This window comes from Suricata suricatta, chromosome 1, assembly GCF_006229205.1.
Source record: "Suricata suricatta isolate VVHF042 chromosome 1, meerkat_22Aug2017_6uvM2_HiC, whole genome shotgun sequence".
NCBI lineage: Eukaryota > Metazoa > Chordata > Mammalia > Carnivora > Herpestidae > Suricata > Suricata suricatta.
In genome coordinates, this window is record NC_043700.1 from 191922785 (window position 1) to 191934646 (window position 11862).

At 65.9% G+C, this 11862-nt stretch overlaps 2 protein-coding genes across 2 annotated transcripts in view; both read right to left on the minus strand.

Moving 5' to 3' along the window:
- The window catches only part of ACOX3 (acyl-CoA oxidase 3, pristanoyl), a 922607-nt gene that overhangs the window by 547745 nt on the left and 363000 nt on the right, over nt 1-11862 (minus strand). The window lies entirely within an intron of this gene.
- DOK7 (docking protein 7) overlaps nt 2914-11862 on the minus strand; it is a 19960-nt gene continuing 11011 nt past the window's right edge. The window contains exons 6-9 of the mRNA XM_029933165.1: nt 11706-11859; nt 7963-8005; nt 4111-4239; nt 2914-3694 (exon numbers count right to left, since the gene is read on the minus strand). Coding sequence (XP_029789025.1) covers nt 3558-3694; nt 4111-4239; nt 7963-8005; nt 11706-11859 — 463 coding nt within the window. The 3' untranslated portion in view covers nt 2914-3557. The remainder of the gene's footprint in view (nt 3695-4110; nt 4240-7962; nt 8006-11705; nt 11860-11862) is intronic.

Genomic DNA, 11862 nt, shown 5'->3' on the forward strand with positions numbered 1-11862 from the left:
CCCTCCCTCCCTCCCTCTTTCTCTCCCTCTCCCTCTCCCCCTCCTCTGCTCAGGCTCTCTTTCTCGCTCAAAAAGCAAATAAACATTAAAAACTTTTTTTCATTAAAAAGTGGGCAAAGGATCTAAATAGCCTTCCCCCCCCCAAAGACCTACAGATGCCAACAGACACATGAAAAGATGCTCAACATCTCTCATCATCAGGGAAATGCAACTCAGAACCACAGTGAGAAATCCCTTTACACCTGTCTGAATGGCTGCTATGAAAAAAGCACAGAAGGAACCAGTGTTGGGGAGTGTGTAGAGAAAAGAACCCTCGCCTGCCATTGGTGGGAATGTCAGTTGGTGCAGCCACCGCAAGCACAGGACAGAGGCTCCTCACATCTCAAAAAGAGGAAAGAAAAACCAAAAGAACTACCACACGATGCTGCAGTGACTCTTCTGGGTATCCAGAGGAAACGAAAACACTGACTCAGGCACCTGCACCCCATGTCCGCGTGGTCTCCCGAAATGGAGGCACGGAAACAACCGAGGAACCCAGGCGTCCTTTGACGGATGAGTGGATTAAGGTCGTGGTGTGTGTGCACACGCGTGCACGTCTGCACGCACACACTGGAATACCGCTCAGCCACAAAGGAAGTTCTGCCACTTGCAACAGCGTGGATGCGCCTCGAGGGCATTATGTTAGCGAAATAAGTCCGAAGGACGGATACCGATGCCCACGCTCGCATGTGGAATCTTGAAGAAAGACCACGGCGCTCCCGGGCACAGAGGCCGGGAGGCAGGGTGGGCAAAATGGGTGAAGGGGGTCAGAGGTACCAACCTGCAGGTACACAGCAAGCGGTGGGGCATAGGCAGCCCAGTTAACCACACTGTTGTCTCTTGGAAAGTCGCTAAGGGAGGACATCTTCAAAGTTCTGGCCTGAAAGGGAAACCCTGTAACCGTGCGCGGAGACGGTGGCTAAGGGTGGTGAGGACATGCGCTGTGGCGGCCATTTCACAGCTACAAGTAGCCAGGCGCCCAGGCCGAGGCCCAGCTGTGTGTCTGGTGTTCCTCCGTAGAAGATGAGGTCTCCCTCTGACGCAGACGTCCCAGAGCTGAGACACTAAACCCAGCCCGGAACAGGAGCCCCCGGCCTCCCTCACGCCAGTCGGGCCTGAGCAGGGCCGCAGCCCGAGCCCCCAGAGGGCACAACGGGGGGGGGGGGCTGCAGGGGTCCTGGCCGGGTCGCCTCTCCTGTCTCCACAAAGGCGGGGAGCCAGCCCTTCCCGGGCTCAGGTTGGGATCCGGATGAAACCGGTAATGCGACTGATCGCAGCCACAGCTTCTACCCAGACCTATCCCTTTCTTCAGATTTCCCCCGACCCTCCTCCTTAGAGGACTCGGAGGCTGCCCCCCAACTCCACCCCCTTCCCCCTCAGCCCCCCTTCCCTCCACCCCTCTCCTCCTCTGGCTGTCTCTTGAACAAACCCTTCTCTTGCCGCAAACCTGATGTCTCAAGACCCTCTCTGCCGCGCTTCGGGCAGATGGAACTTGGGTTCAGTTACACGGGGTCCCCAGAACCCCCCTCCATGGCCACGCAGTGGCCCCTGCGCCTCACTTGTGGCGGCTGCAGCCGCTCAGCCAGATTGACCGCAGTGTCGGGCTCCGGCCACCAAGCGCCATGCAGCCCTCCGTGGCCCTGGGAGCAGGGTTGTCCCCCTGCTCTGCACGTGTGGCTGCCGCAACCAGCGGAGCCCCGTGCCCTCTGAGGCAGTCACCTTTGGCCTTGGCCAAGGTCCTCCCTGCCAAAGCACACATTCCTCCCGCACTCCCCGACGCTCGTGGTGCTGAGCCCCTCAGGGAGCTGTGGATGCCTAACACGTCCGTGACCTTGAAACAGCGGCCTTATTTCATTCTGAGCAACAGTAGACCCCTGACACCAACCGCCCTGGGCCACTGGTAAGGCCCAGGACCCCAGAGCTGATGTGTGTGGACATCTGAGCTGCCTCCCACCCAGAGGGCAGCCCCTCCCTGCCGGAACCCTGGACTGGGGCGGGCGGGCCATGCTTGTCATTTGGAAGGGATGTGCACCCCAGCACCCCATCCAGGTGTATGCGGGCCTGGCAGGCCGAGAACCTGGCTTGTTCGCAGGGTCCACACTGAGGCCTGGCGTCCCACCAGGGCGTTTGCCCCCGTGGGCTCAGGGCTGAGCCTCCTTCCTTCTGCCTGGACTCGCAAGGTTCCCCAGCAGTGAGGACAGGGCAAGGAGACGGGTGCGGGTGTTGGACACCCACGAACCCAAGGGGTCCTGACAGAGGAGGACCTGCAGTGTCAGCCACTTGCACTAGGCTGGTCCTTAGCGGATCAGGGTGGGGGGGAGGCAGGTGAATGGATGGGGGCTGGGGGGGTGATGGATAAATGATGGATGACGGACTTGGGGATGGTGCATGGGGGACAGGGGATGGACGGATGATAGAAGGCAGAGCGATGGGTGGCTGATGAATGGATGACGGGATGGATGGCTGACGCATGACGGTGGTGGGTGGATGACGGATGGACAGTGGGGGATGGATTGTATCGGATGGGGGGGCTGGGAGGGGGACATCTGAGTGGGCTCTGGTGGAGACCCGGTTAGGCAGCGCGGAGCCCCATCTCGTCTGAGATGACGGTCAGAGGGCGCAGCCCGGTGTCTCCCATGCCTGGGGAGGGAAGCCACCATGTCTGCACAGTTCCCAGCACCCAGATGCCAGGAAGATGGCCACGCCCCCACCCTCTGACTCATAGGAATGCCACACAACCTCCCCAAGGCCACAGGCACCACTGGGACACCGCACCAAGCCCTGCCGGGTGGGGGCACCCTGGGCCCTGGGCTGTGTCAAGGTGGCAGAACACCGTCCCATCAGGCGAAGCCACAGCCCATTACAGCGCGAGACAGATCACCTCAGCCTTCAGGAAAATAATGTGTGTATTAAAAATAGAACATTAGCGATTTAGAACTATTTACATGACTCACTGTAATGGGTCCTAAGACGCCGGGCCGCCGGTGACCACACGTGGGGCCATGCTAGCAGCCTCACCAGTCGGAAGGTGGACCGGCCCTCCCGCCCCCAGGGTCACTGGAGGCAGCGTTGCCCGGCACAGGGCAGCGGTGACCCAGGAGTGGGGACGGCTGGAGGCTGCTGGGGAGCGGGGGCAACGGGAGGGCGGGGCCTGGCCTGGCCTTGCTGTGGTTTGGGGACCCGTGTGTTCCGAGGACATGTCTGTCATCAGTTGGGTGGCCACCACGCCCAGCGCGGTGAAAACTGCTCTCTGACCGCCCCGACCCCCAGGGCCGGACGCGGTGCTGTCTCGGGTCACCAGCGGCAAGCTGGCGCCTGGACGCATGGCCCGCCTGACCTGCCCGAGCTCCAGCGTGGCTTTCCGAGGCCAGGTCTGCGCACCGGTGCCCTGTGGGGCGGGGAGGGCGTGGGGACCAGCCACGGCCACCTTGCAGCCAGCCAGGAGGTCGCCGCCGCCGCGGAGCCCAGGCCACCGAGGATGCAGCGAAGATGAAGGAGCAAAGAAGGGAGGCCTGTCCTCACCTCGGGGGCCCCTTCCTCCTCTGCTCCAGCTCGGGCAGCCGCTCCTCCCGGGTTTGCGCGTGCCGGGTCCCCGCCCTGTGGGCCGCCTCGGTGGCCGCGATGTCGATCTGCGCGTAGCAGGAGGCGCCGGCCCCTGAAAGCAGCCCCAGCCCGAGTCAGCCCCGCGGGGCCCACAGCCTCCGGCTGCACTGCCTGGAAGAAGTGACGGGAGCCAGGAGCTGAGCTGCGGTGGGGGCCAAGCTGGGAGGCAGGTGGGGCGACTCCCTCAGGGGACACGGCTCAGCAAGAGCATGGACTTGGGGGCACCGGGAGGACGAGGCCCCCAGGGCTGCAGCCCCGCGTGGGGACCCACCTCGGACCCCTGCGCCGGCCCCCCAGCCCCCCAGGCCCCCAGGGCTGCAGCCCCGCTTGGGGACCCACCTCGGACCCCTGCGCCAGCCCCCCGGCCCCCCAGGCCCCCAGGGCTGCAGCCCCCACGTGGGGACCCACCTCGGACCCCCATGCTGGCCCCCCAGGCCCCCAGGGCTGCAGCCCTGTGTGGGAACCCACCTCGGACCCCCGCGCCGGCCCCCCGGAGCTCCAGGCCCGTGTAGTGCAGCGGCGTCCTGGGGGAGGGGCTGACGGGGATGTTCATGTAGGGGGGCGCCTCGCTGCACGGTCTTGCAGGCCCCGGGGTTCCTGTGGAGGGCGGGGGGGAGGACAGTGAGTCTCCAGGGCGGCCAAGGGCCGGGCTGACCCGGTAGACCATTCAGCAGAGACCTCCCTCCCACCTCCTCCAGCACCCCCACATCCCGTGCCCCCCTCTGGGCTTGGGGGGCATCCTGGCCCCTGGACTACCCCAGCCCTGCCCAGCACCCTCGACCCTCCCAGACCCAGCGCCTCCTTTCTCTCCCCTTCACCGCTGAGCTCCTAGAAAGGGCGCGCCCCTCTGCCTGCGCCTCTGCACCTGCAGTGGGCTGGTCACTGTGGCCGCTGCAGTCCCGTGACCCAACGTTCTATCTTCAGCCCCCCTGCCACCCACACTCAACCCCCTTAGCTGTCCTCCTGGGTCACTCCCCGGCTCCAGGCTCCAGAGACCCCCGCTTTGTACTAGTGAGCCTTCACAGAAAACCCTCCCCCATCCACAGTGACGCCTCCTCTGGGATGGCCCCAGGCGCCTCAAGTCCTCCCTGCCCAAGAAATGTGCCCCTGCTCCTCCCCATTTCACTCTGCAACCCCCCCAGGTGTTGGGGGGGGGCTGCAGCAGGGCACAGGGAGTGCGGCCCCTTCGTGGGCTGCCGGGATGCACACATGACCCACCCCCACTGGCCCCATGGCCCTGCACACAGGCTACATACAAGGCAGGACCCTGGCCGCAGGGGACCCAGGGGTCCCCTGGGGACTGAAAACAGCCCATCGCTGGCTGTTGTCCGGCATACTCCCCCAGCTCCTGTCATCAGGGTCCCTCGGGGCACAGACACGTGGGGTGTGCCAGCCAGCTCCCTGCTCCTTGGAGTGGGGGCGGGGGGAGCTGCACGGTGCATCCTGTCTCTGAGCTGCCTGTCCGAGGGTCAAGGGAGCCAAGCCCAGGGCTGGGGGCTTCAGCAAGTAGACCCTGGGTGCCTGTCACCCTCATGCCCTCTAACCACCCAGCAAGGCCAGAGGCGGGGGGCACTGTACTGCCTGCTTGCTCCCAGCGGGGACCCTGAGCTCTGGCCAGGGCCAGGAGCAGATGGTGGCCAGACAGAGCCAGATGGGCTCAGCCGTGTGGGGTCACTCACCTGATTCTATGAGCCAATGCAAGTCACACAGTTCCCGCCCCTCCCCGCCTGGGGGCCCCTGAGGGTCCCCCCTTCCTGCAGTGCATGGTCCCTGGAGGGTGGGACCCGTCAGGATGCTGTGCCCACTGTACTGACACAGAACTGGAACGCTGATGCCCGGGGCGCTCGCTGAAAACTGCTGCTCTCGGATGTTCCCCTCACTGACCCCGCAGGGAAACCCCCGGCCCACACCCACCGAGCTGCCTGTCAGTGCTGAGAGGGGGCCTGGAGGGCGGGGGGCTCCCAGGGAGGCCTGTGGGGGGGAGGGGGCGTGCAGGAGACTCTGAGCGGGGTTGGGTCCCAGATTGCAGAAGACCCACTGCACCGCCTGAGGCCCCGATGCAGAGAAAGGGAGGGAGGGGCCGGGCGTCAGACGGTGACGGTCATTAACTCTGGCTGCACCCAGAGCTGACCAGGGTCCCCAAGGACAGAAGGCAGGAGGTTTCTGCTGGACGCAGGCTGCCCACCTTCCTGGTTTGGGCAGAGCAGGACGTGCTGATTCCAAGCAGCACAGAGTGGGCCCTGTGGACACTCAGCTTGCAAACCAGGCTTAGGGCACCTGGTGCCCAGACCCACATGGGGCATAGCGAGGTCATGCCACCCGCCTGCTCTGTTTGGCACTTGGAAGAGTGCGTGCTCTTATCCAGTCAGCGAGGGGCTGTTTTCAGTCCCCAGAAAATCTCAGCCCGCAGGCGAGGGGATCTGTGGCCTTGCTGCCATTTGCCCCACGACTCTACCACAGGAAAGGAAGCCTCGGGCTAGCGGGTGGGCGGAGCCGCCTCCTAGCGGATGGGCGGGGCTTCCTCTAACCGGTGGGCGGGGCTTCCTAGCGGATGTGCCGCCTTAGCAGGTGGGTGATTCAGGCTGAGGGCTCTCTCCCCTTGCGGGCACCAAGGAAGGATCCGGCCACACCATGTCCATGTGGGCTCTACACACCCATCTGCATGCCAACGGTGTGGGACTCTCCGCCAGCCAGCCTGGAGGGGGCCCTGGTACACAGCGGGGCAGATGCACACCCCCTCCCACTTCCCTGGAGAGAACAGCCAGAGGCACCCAGGGGAGACTCGTAGACCCGTGAGGCCAGGAGAAATCAGGGCAGGCTGCATGGAGAGAAGACATGGTCCAGTGATAGAGGACAGAAGGAATAACAGGTGAAAGGCAGAGGCAAAGGCCTGGGTGGAGCTGGGGGAGCCCCTCGGGGCTGACAAGGGGTCTGCGGGGAGACTGGGAAGGAAGCCCGGCCTCTGCACAGGGGCTCCTTGAAACCAAGAAGGGGGCTGGGCCTTGACCCGAGGTCACGTGGCCAAGTCCCTGAGACTCCACAGCTACTTTCACGGTTGGACCCATGTTTCCCCCAGTTCACAAGTCTGCTGGGGATAGGAGGCAGGAGAGGCGTGGAAGGTTCTAGAAAGCCCAGCACTGCCCTTGGCTGCTCCCTCCTGGCCTCGACCTCTAATTGGGGGACAGGGGGTGCTGCACTGTACCGCCCACCGTAAACTGTGAGCCCCCCACTCTTGTTCTCCGCTGCCCCCCACTCTGCTCCCATCACGTCCCCCTCACCTCCCCACCTCCCTCCTGCTCCTGGTGTTCCAGCGGCTACCGCCAGCTCTAAGCTCCTCAAATGCTTTCGGGAGCAAAGCAGATCATGGATGAGTGCGGCCCCCTCCCCCTCCCTCGACCGCATGGCAGGTCCAGTCCTGGGCACCCCCGCCGTCACCAAGGCTCCGGCCACACCACCCTGGACCCTGTTCGCCTCTGTCCCTGCCGGTCGGGGGCCCAGTCCCCAGCCCCCAGCCTCAGTGGCAAGGGCCCACATCCTCCAGCGGATCCTGACACCTGGCCCCGTCCTGGTCTGCTGGTGTGGCCACACCCTGGGTCCGGGTTAAAGGCGTCCACAGGCCCTATGAGGAGGCAGCTGGGCAGCAGGGGTAGGTTCCGGGACCGTCTGCAAGCGGATGTCCGCACAGTTTGTTCAGGATTGTCCTCAGGACGCTGTCCCCACCCAGGCCAGCTGGCGTGGGGCTTTCCCTCGGACCCTGCCCACCCCCTCCTGCCCCCAGGGCTCCACTCCAGGTCAGCCTGCAGGTGACGGCCCCGACAGGTGTCCTGCATCTCCAGAGAAGGATGGAGAACCCGAGCTCATCGGGGTCCCCCAGCCCAGAGGCTCCACCAAGAATATAAGGCACAAAGCTGACCCCTGACCTCCAGCTATCCCACCCCGCCCCGGGCGAGTCATCCCCTCACTCCCTGCCCAGCACTGGGACCCTCGCCTCTGTTCTCCGTCACCTCAAGGACAGGGCTCCCTCCCGAAGGCAGAGGCTCCGAGGCGGCCCCACCCTGCCCTCTCCATCCACACACCCCTCTGGGCAAGCCGGCCACACGCTGTCCTCCCCTCACTGCCCGGGCCCGCCCCCACTTGCGGCCAGGCCCCTCCTGGGTGCACACTGCCCATATCACCCTCCGTCCTGTCTCCCACTGACCACTGGCGCCGTTTGTCCGCCAACACGCGCTGTCCCGTCTGGTGCAGCTTCTGGCGGGGCCGCAGCCACAGCCACCATGGCCCCCACCCCTGTCCCGGGGCGCTGCAGAGCTGGGGGCCTACCTGAATGCGCCATCGGACGCCCAGGACGCGAGGCAGCTGCTCCCTGGACCAAAGAAAACGCATGTCAGTCTGTCTGTCGGGCTCACGCTCATCCTGCACCTAACCCGAGAGCCAGGACGCTAACCCAAGAGTGACACGGGGCGCCGGGGCTGGGCCACCTACCAGGGACACAGGCTCAGACTCCTGATCTCCCTGGGGCCCCAGCTGACCCCCAACCCCGCACCCGCTTGCCCTGTTCTGGGGTGAGGGGTTGGTGACTCTGACCCGGGGCCCTCTGCCTGTTGTGATAAGTCCAGTGTTGCTCTCGGCCTCGACCTGGGGCTGCGCCGCAGGGTGTGCGGCCACCAGAGGCACAGGGGCTGGAGCCCGAAGTCCCGAGCACCGCCAGCCGCTCCCAGCAGCGCCCGCCTGTGGAGGGGCCGCGGAGGCCACGGGAGATGAGCCAGGTCCCCCAGAACCGCTGAGTGGCCTCTCGGTGGTGTCCGATTGGACACACAGGCTCGGGGAAGAAGGCCTTTCGTGGCCTTGGAGCCGACGGCAGGCTCTGACCGGGAGGGAGGCATGGTGGCCCGTGGCCGGCACATCCGATTGCTGCCCTGGGCTTCAATCCCTGGAAGTCTCCACGGGGCAGTCCCCCGCCAGGGCCAAGGGCATTCCCAGTGGTCTGGGGGCGGGGGGCGGGGGGCGTCACAGCTCAGCAGGGGGCCTGGTGCACACTGCCAACAGGAATGTGGGTACAGAGGCCCCAAACACCGCATCCCACTCTGTCCCAGGCCAGGCTCCAGGGACCCCGAGCACATGGAGCTGGTCTAACCTGTCACTTTGTGCAAGGAGCCCTGTGTGGGCCCGGGGTTTGGGCGGGGCATGTCTGACCTCCTGCCCTGTGACCAGAGGCCAGCTGCCCCCCTCCCCCGAGCCCCCACCCTCCACAGCCAGCTGGCCGCCCACAGGAGCCCAGCAGCAGTCACTAAGTGCCCACAGCCTCACCTGGAGACCGCACCTGTGACCAGGGCCGGACCCCCCCCCGCCCCCAGGCAGAGCCTCAAACCCAGCGCTGGGCTGGGCACCATGGAACATGAACCCCTTTCCCCTGCCTGGGGGCCAGGACCCCCCACATCCAGGCACACGGCCCCATCGAGACCAGGAGGGAGGGCTCCTGGCTCGCGTCTGCCCAATCTGCAAGCCGCCCCATCAGGTAAGGCCCCTGGGCCCCCTGCCCCTTCCCCGGGACCACCCTGGGGTGCACACGGGAGGGCCCAGCCCTGCTCCTCCTGAGTCACGCTGTCACAGCATGTGCTTAGGTTGCCACAGCGGTCTACAGCTGCTCCCACGGGCCCCCACCCCGGGACCCTCCTGCCACCGCCCAGCCCCCACCAGCCCAGGTCTGCGGCCATGCCCCAAAGCCCACACCTGACGACCCGGCTTTCCCTGAAGCCCCAGCGGCCCACAGCTGGGCTGGGCGAGGGCAGGCGTGGTGGGGCGGGGCTGGGTCTCCCCACCACTGGGGCCTCTGTCTGCTCTGGGCTGAGGGACACCAACCCGACCTGGCTGTCTGGGGCAGGGCACCGTGGGGGCAGCGGGCCTGAGCCCGGGCGGCGAGGGGCCCTGGCAGGGACACATGCCGCTCACAGCCTTATTTCTCTTGCAGCAAGACGGGCCGGGGCGCCCCGGGGTTGGAGGGGGTGGAGGGGACAGCAGGGCGTCCTGTCTAGTGGCGGTTCCTGCTGACAAGCTCCTACAGCACATTTGTGTCTTGCCCCTCATTAGACCCTCTCCGTGTGCCCAGGGGAGTGGGGACTGTTGTCCCCACCCACGGAGGAGGAAACTGAGGCTCAGAGAGGTGTAGCGACTTGCCTGAGGCCGTCCAGCTGGCAGGACGGGGTGCCGCTCTGCCCCCAAAGCCCGGCTTTCCTCACACCGCGGTGTGGCAGGAACCTGGCCAGAGTCCCAGCTCAGCCTCCACAGGGACCTGGGTCCTCCCGGCCCCCCTGGCAGGGCTGGCCCCCTACAGCGTCTGCAGCTGGACACAGAGGGGAGTGACAAGGCAGGGCGTGGCCCTCAGGATGTGCAGATGTGAGATGGGGTCCTGGAGCTCTGCCACCAAAGCAGGGAGACGGGAGGGGGCGGGGGCCCAGGCTCAGAGCTGGGACTCCTGGCCAGAAGCAGCATCCAGCCTCGGACGCAGGGAGCCACCTGCCTGAGCCCAGGGGACCACGGAGGACCTCGCTGTGGGCGCCAGTGAGCAGAGGTGCACACACACCACACCGACCACACACGTGCACAGGCGCGCACACACCCCCGTGTGCATCACATGGAGCACACACGCAAACACCACACTACACGTGCAGTGAGCACAACACACACAAATGCGTGTGTACCCATGAATGCACCCACACATGCACACCCGTAGGCACACGCTCCACACCAGATGTGTGCAAACGCCATGCACACACGTGCGTGCAAGTGTGCAGCATGCTACACATACACGTTACACGCACCATGCACGACACACCCGTGCAAATGCATGCACACATATGCACACGCACACACAGGCCCCACGGCGGCCGGGAGCCCCCTTTCTTTCCTCAGGCCTCCGGCGCATTCAGACTTAAGGCGGCCACACAGGCGAGGCCTCGTGCTGCTTCCTGTGACCCACGGGCCCCAGGTTTCAGAGAGCGGGGCCCGCTGTGAGGCCGGGCAGGCGGTGGAGAGGGCAGGCAGACGGAAAAGAACAAGACCGTAAGAAAAAACATTTTATTTCCAGTCTAAGAATGTATTACAAACAGCGTCAGACTTTAAAGTGTAAAAGGGCCACAGACGTCTTCAGCCGACAGCGAAGGTACAAAGCACCGTGTTTGCAAGGGAGCGGCCTGCCCAGGCCGGGGCGCGTTCCAGACGGGGTGGCGCCCCCCGCAGTCCAGAGCGGCTTGGCCGGGCCCGCCTCCCGCAGGTGCACGGCCTCGCGGAGCGAACGCACTGGACCGGGCGGCGCAGCTGCAGCCCATGCAGGCGAGCTGGACACTCCCGCCCCCCACCGACGCAGGTGGCCAGGCCTTGGAGGGCAGCTGGGGGCGGCGGGGGAGCGTGGGCAAGCGGCCCGCCGGTGGAGGGCCGTCCCCACCCTGCCCCTGCCCCAGGGGCCGCGGCCATGGGCCGGGAGGCTGCAGGTTCAGGGAAAGGCTGGCGGGTGAGCCACGGACACCCAGTCCTACAAGCCCCTGCGCCTCCTGAGCCTCAGTTTCCTCCCCTGGTGGGGCGGGGCGGGCGGTAAAGCTGTTTTGAGCCTGTCCCGGGAATCGGGGGGCTGGGGGGCTGCAGGGGGCTATCTTTACTCGGGTGGTGTGATCCAGGGCACAGATTTGAGGTGTGCAGGGGCTGTCCACCAGGCAGGCAGTGGCACAGGACAGGGAGGCGGCCCCGGCCAGCGAGGGGCACCCCCAGCCCTGCTCACCCCAGAGGCACGGCTTGAGCCAGCTAGGATCCAGCACCTGCCTGAGCCCCTGCACCTGATCCTTGGGCTCTGGCCTCTGCCGGCCCCCGGCCTGCCCCACTTTCCAGAACACACTTCCAGCTGCATCCTGGTCAGTCCCGTGGGCCCTCCCTGCAGGCCTCATGCGCAGGCTCTGGGCTCATCACCGCTGTGGCCGCCCCACTGCGCCTTCGCCAGCGGCACGAAGGGTGCCCCCTCCCCTCCTGTCCAGAGGGACAGACCCGGGCCGCGGCTCTCAGGGAGGGGGGTTTACCTTGAGTCCTCCACAGACTGGACACGTGGAAAAGAAAGTCGGAGGAGGCCCAGCGTGGGGGCTGCCGGCGTCCCAGGCCTCGCCAGGGCCCTCGCTGCCCAGGGCCTCCGCCGCCTGTCCCTGCCGCCTCGTGCCCGGCCAGCCAGCGGGACACCCC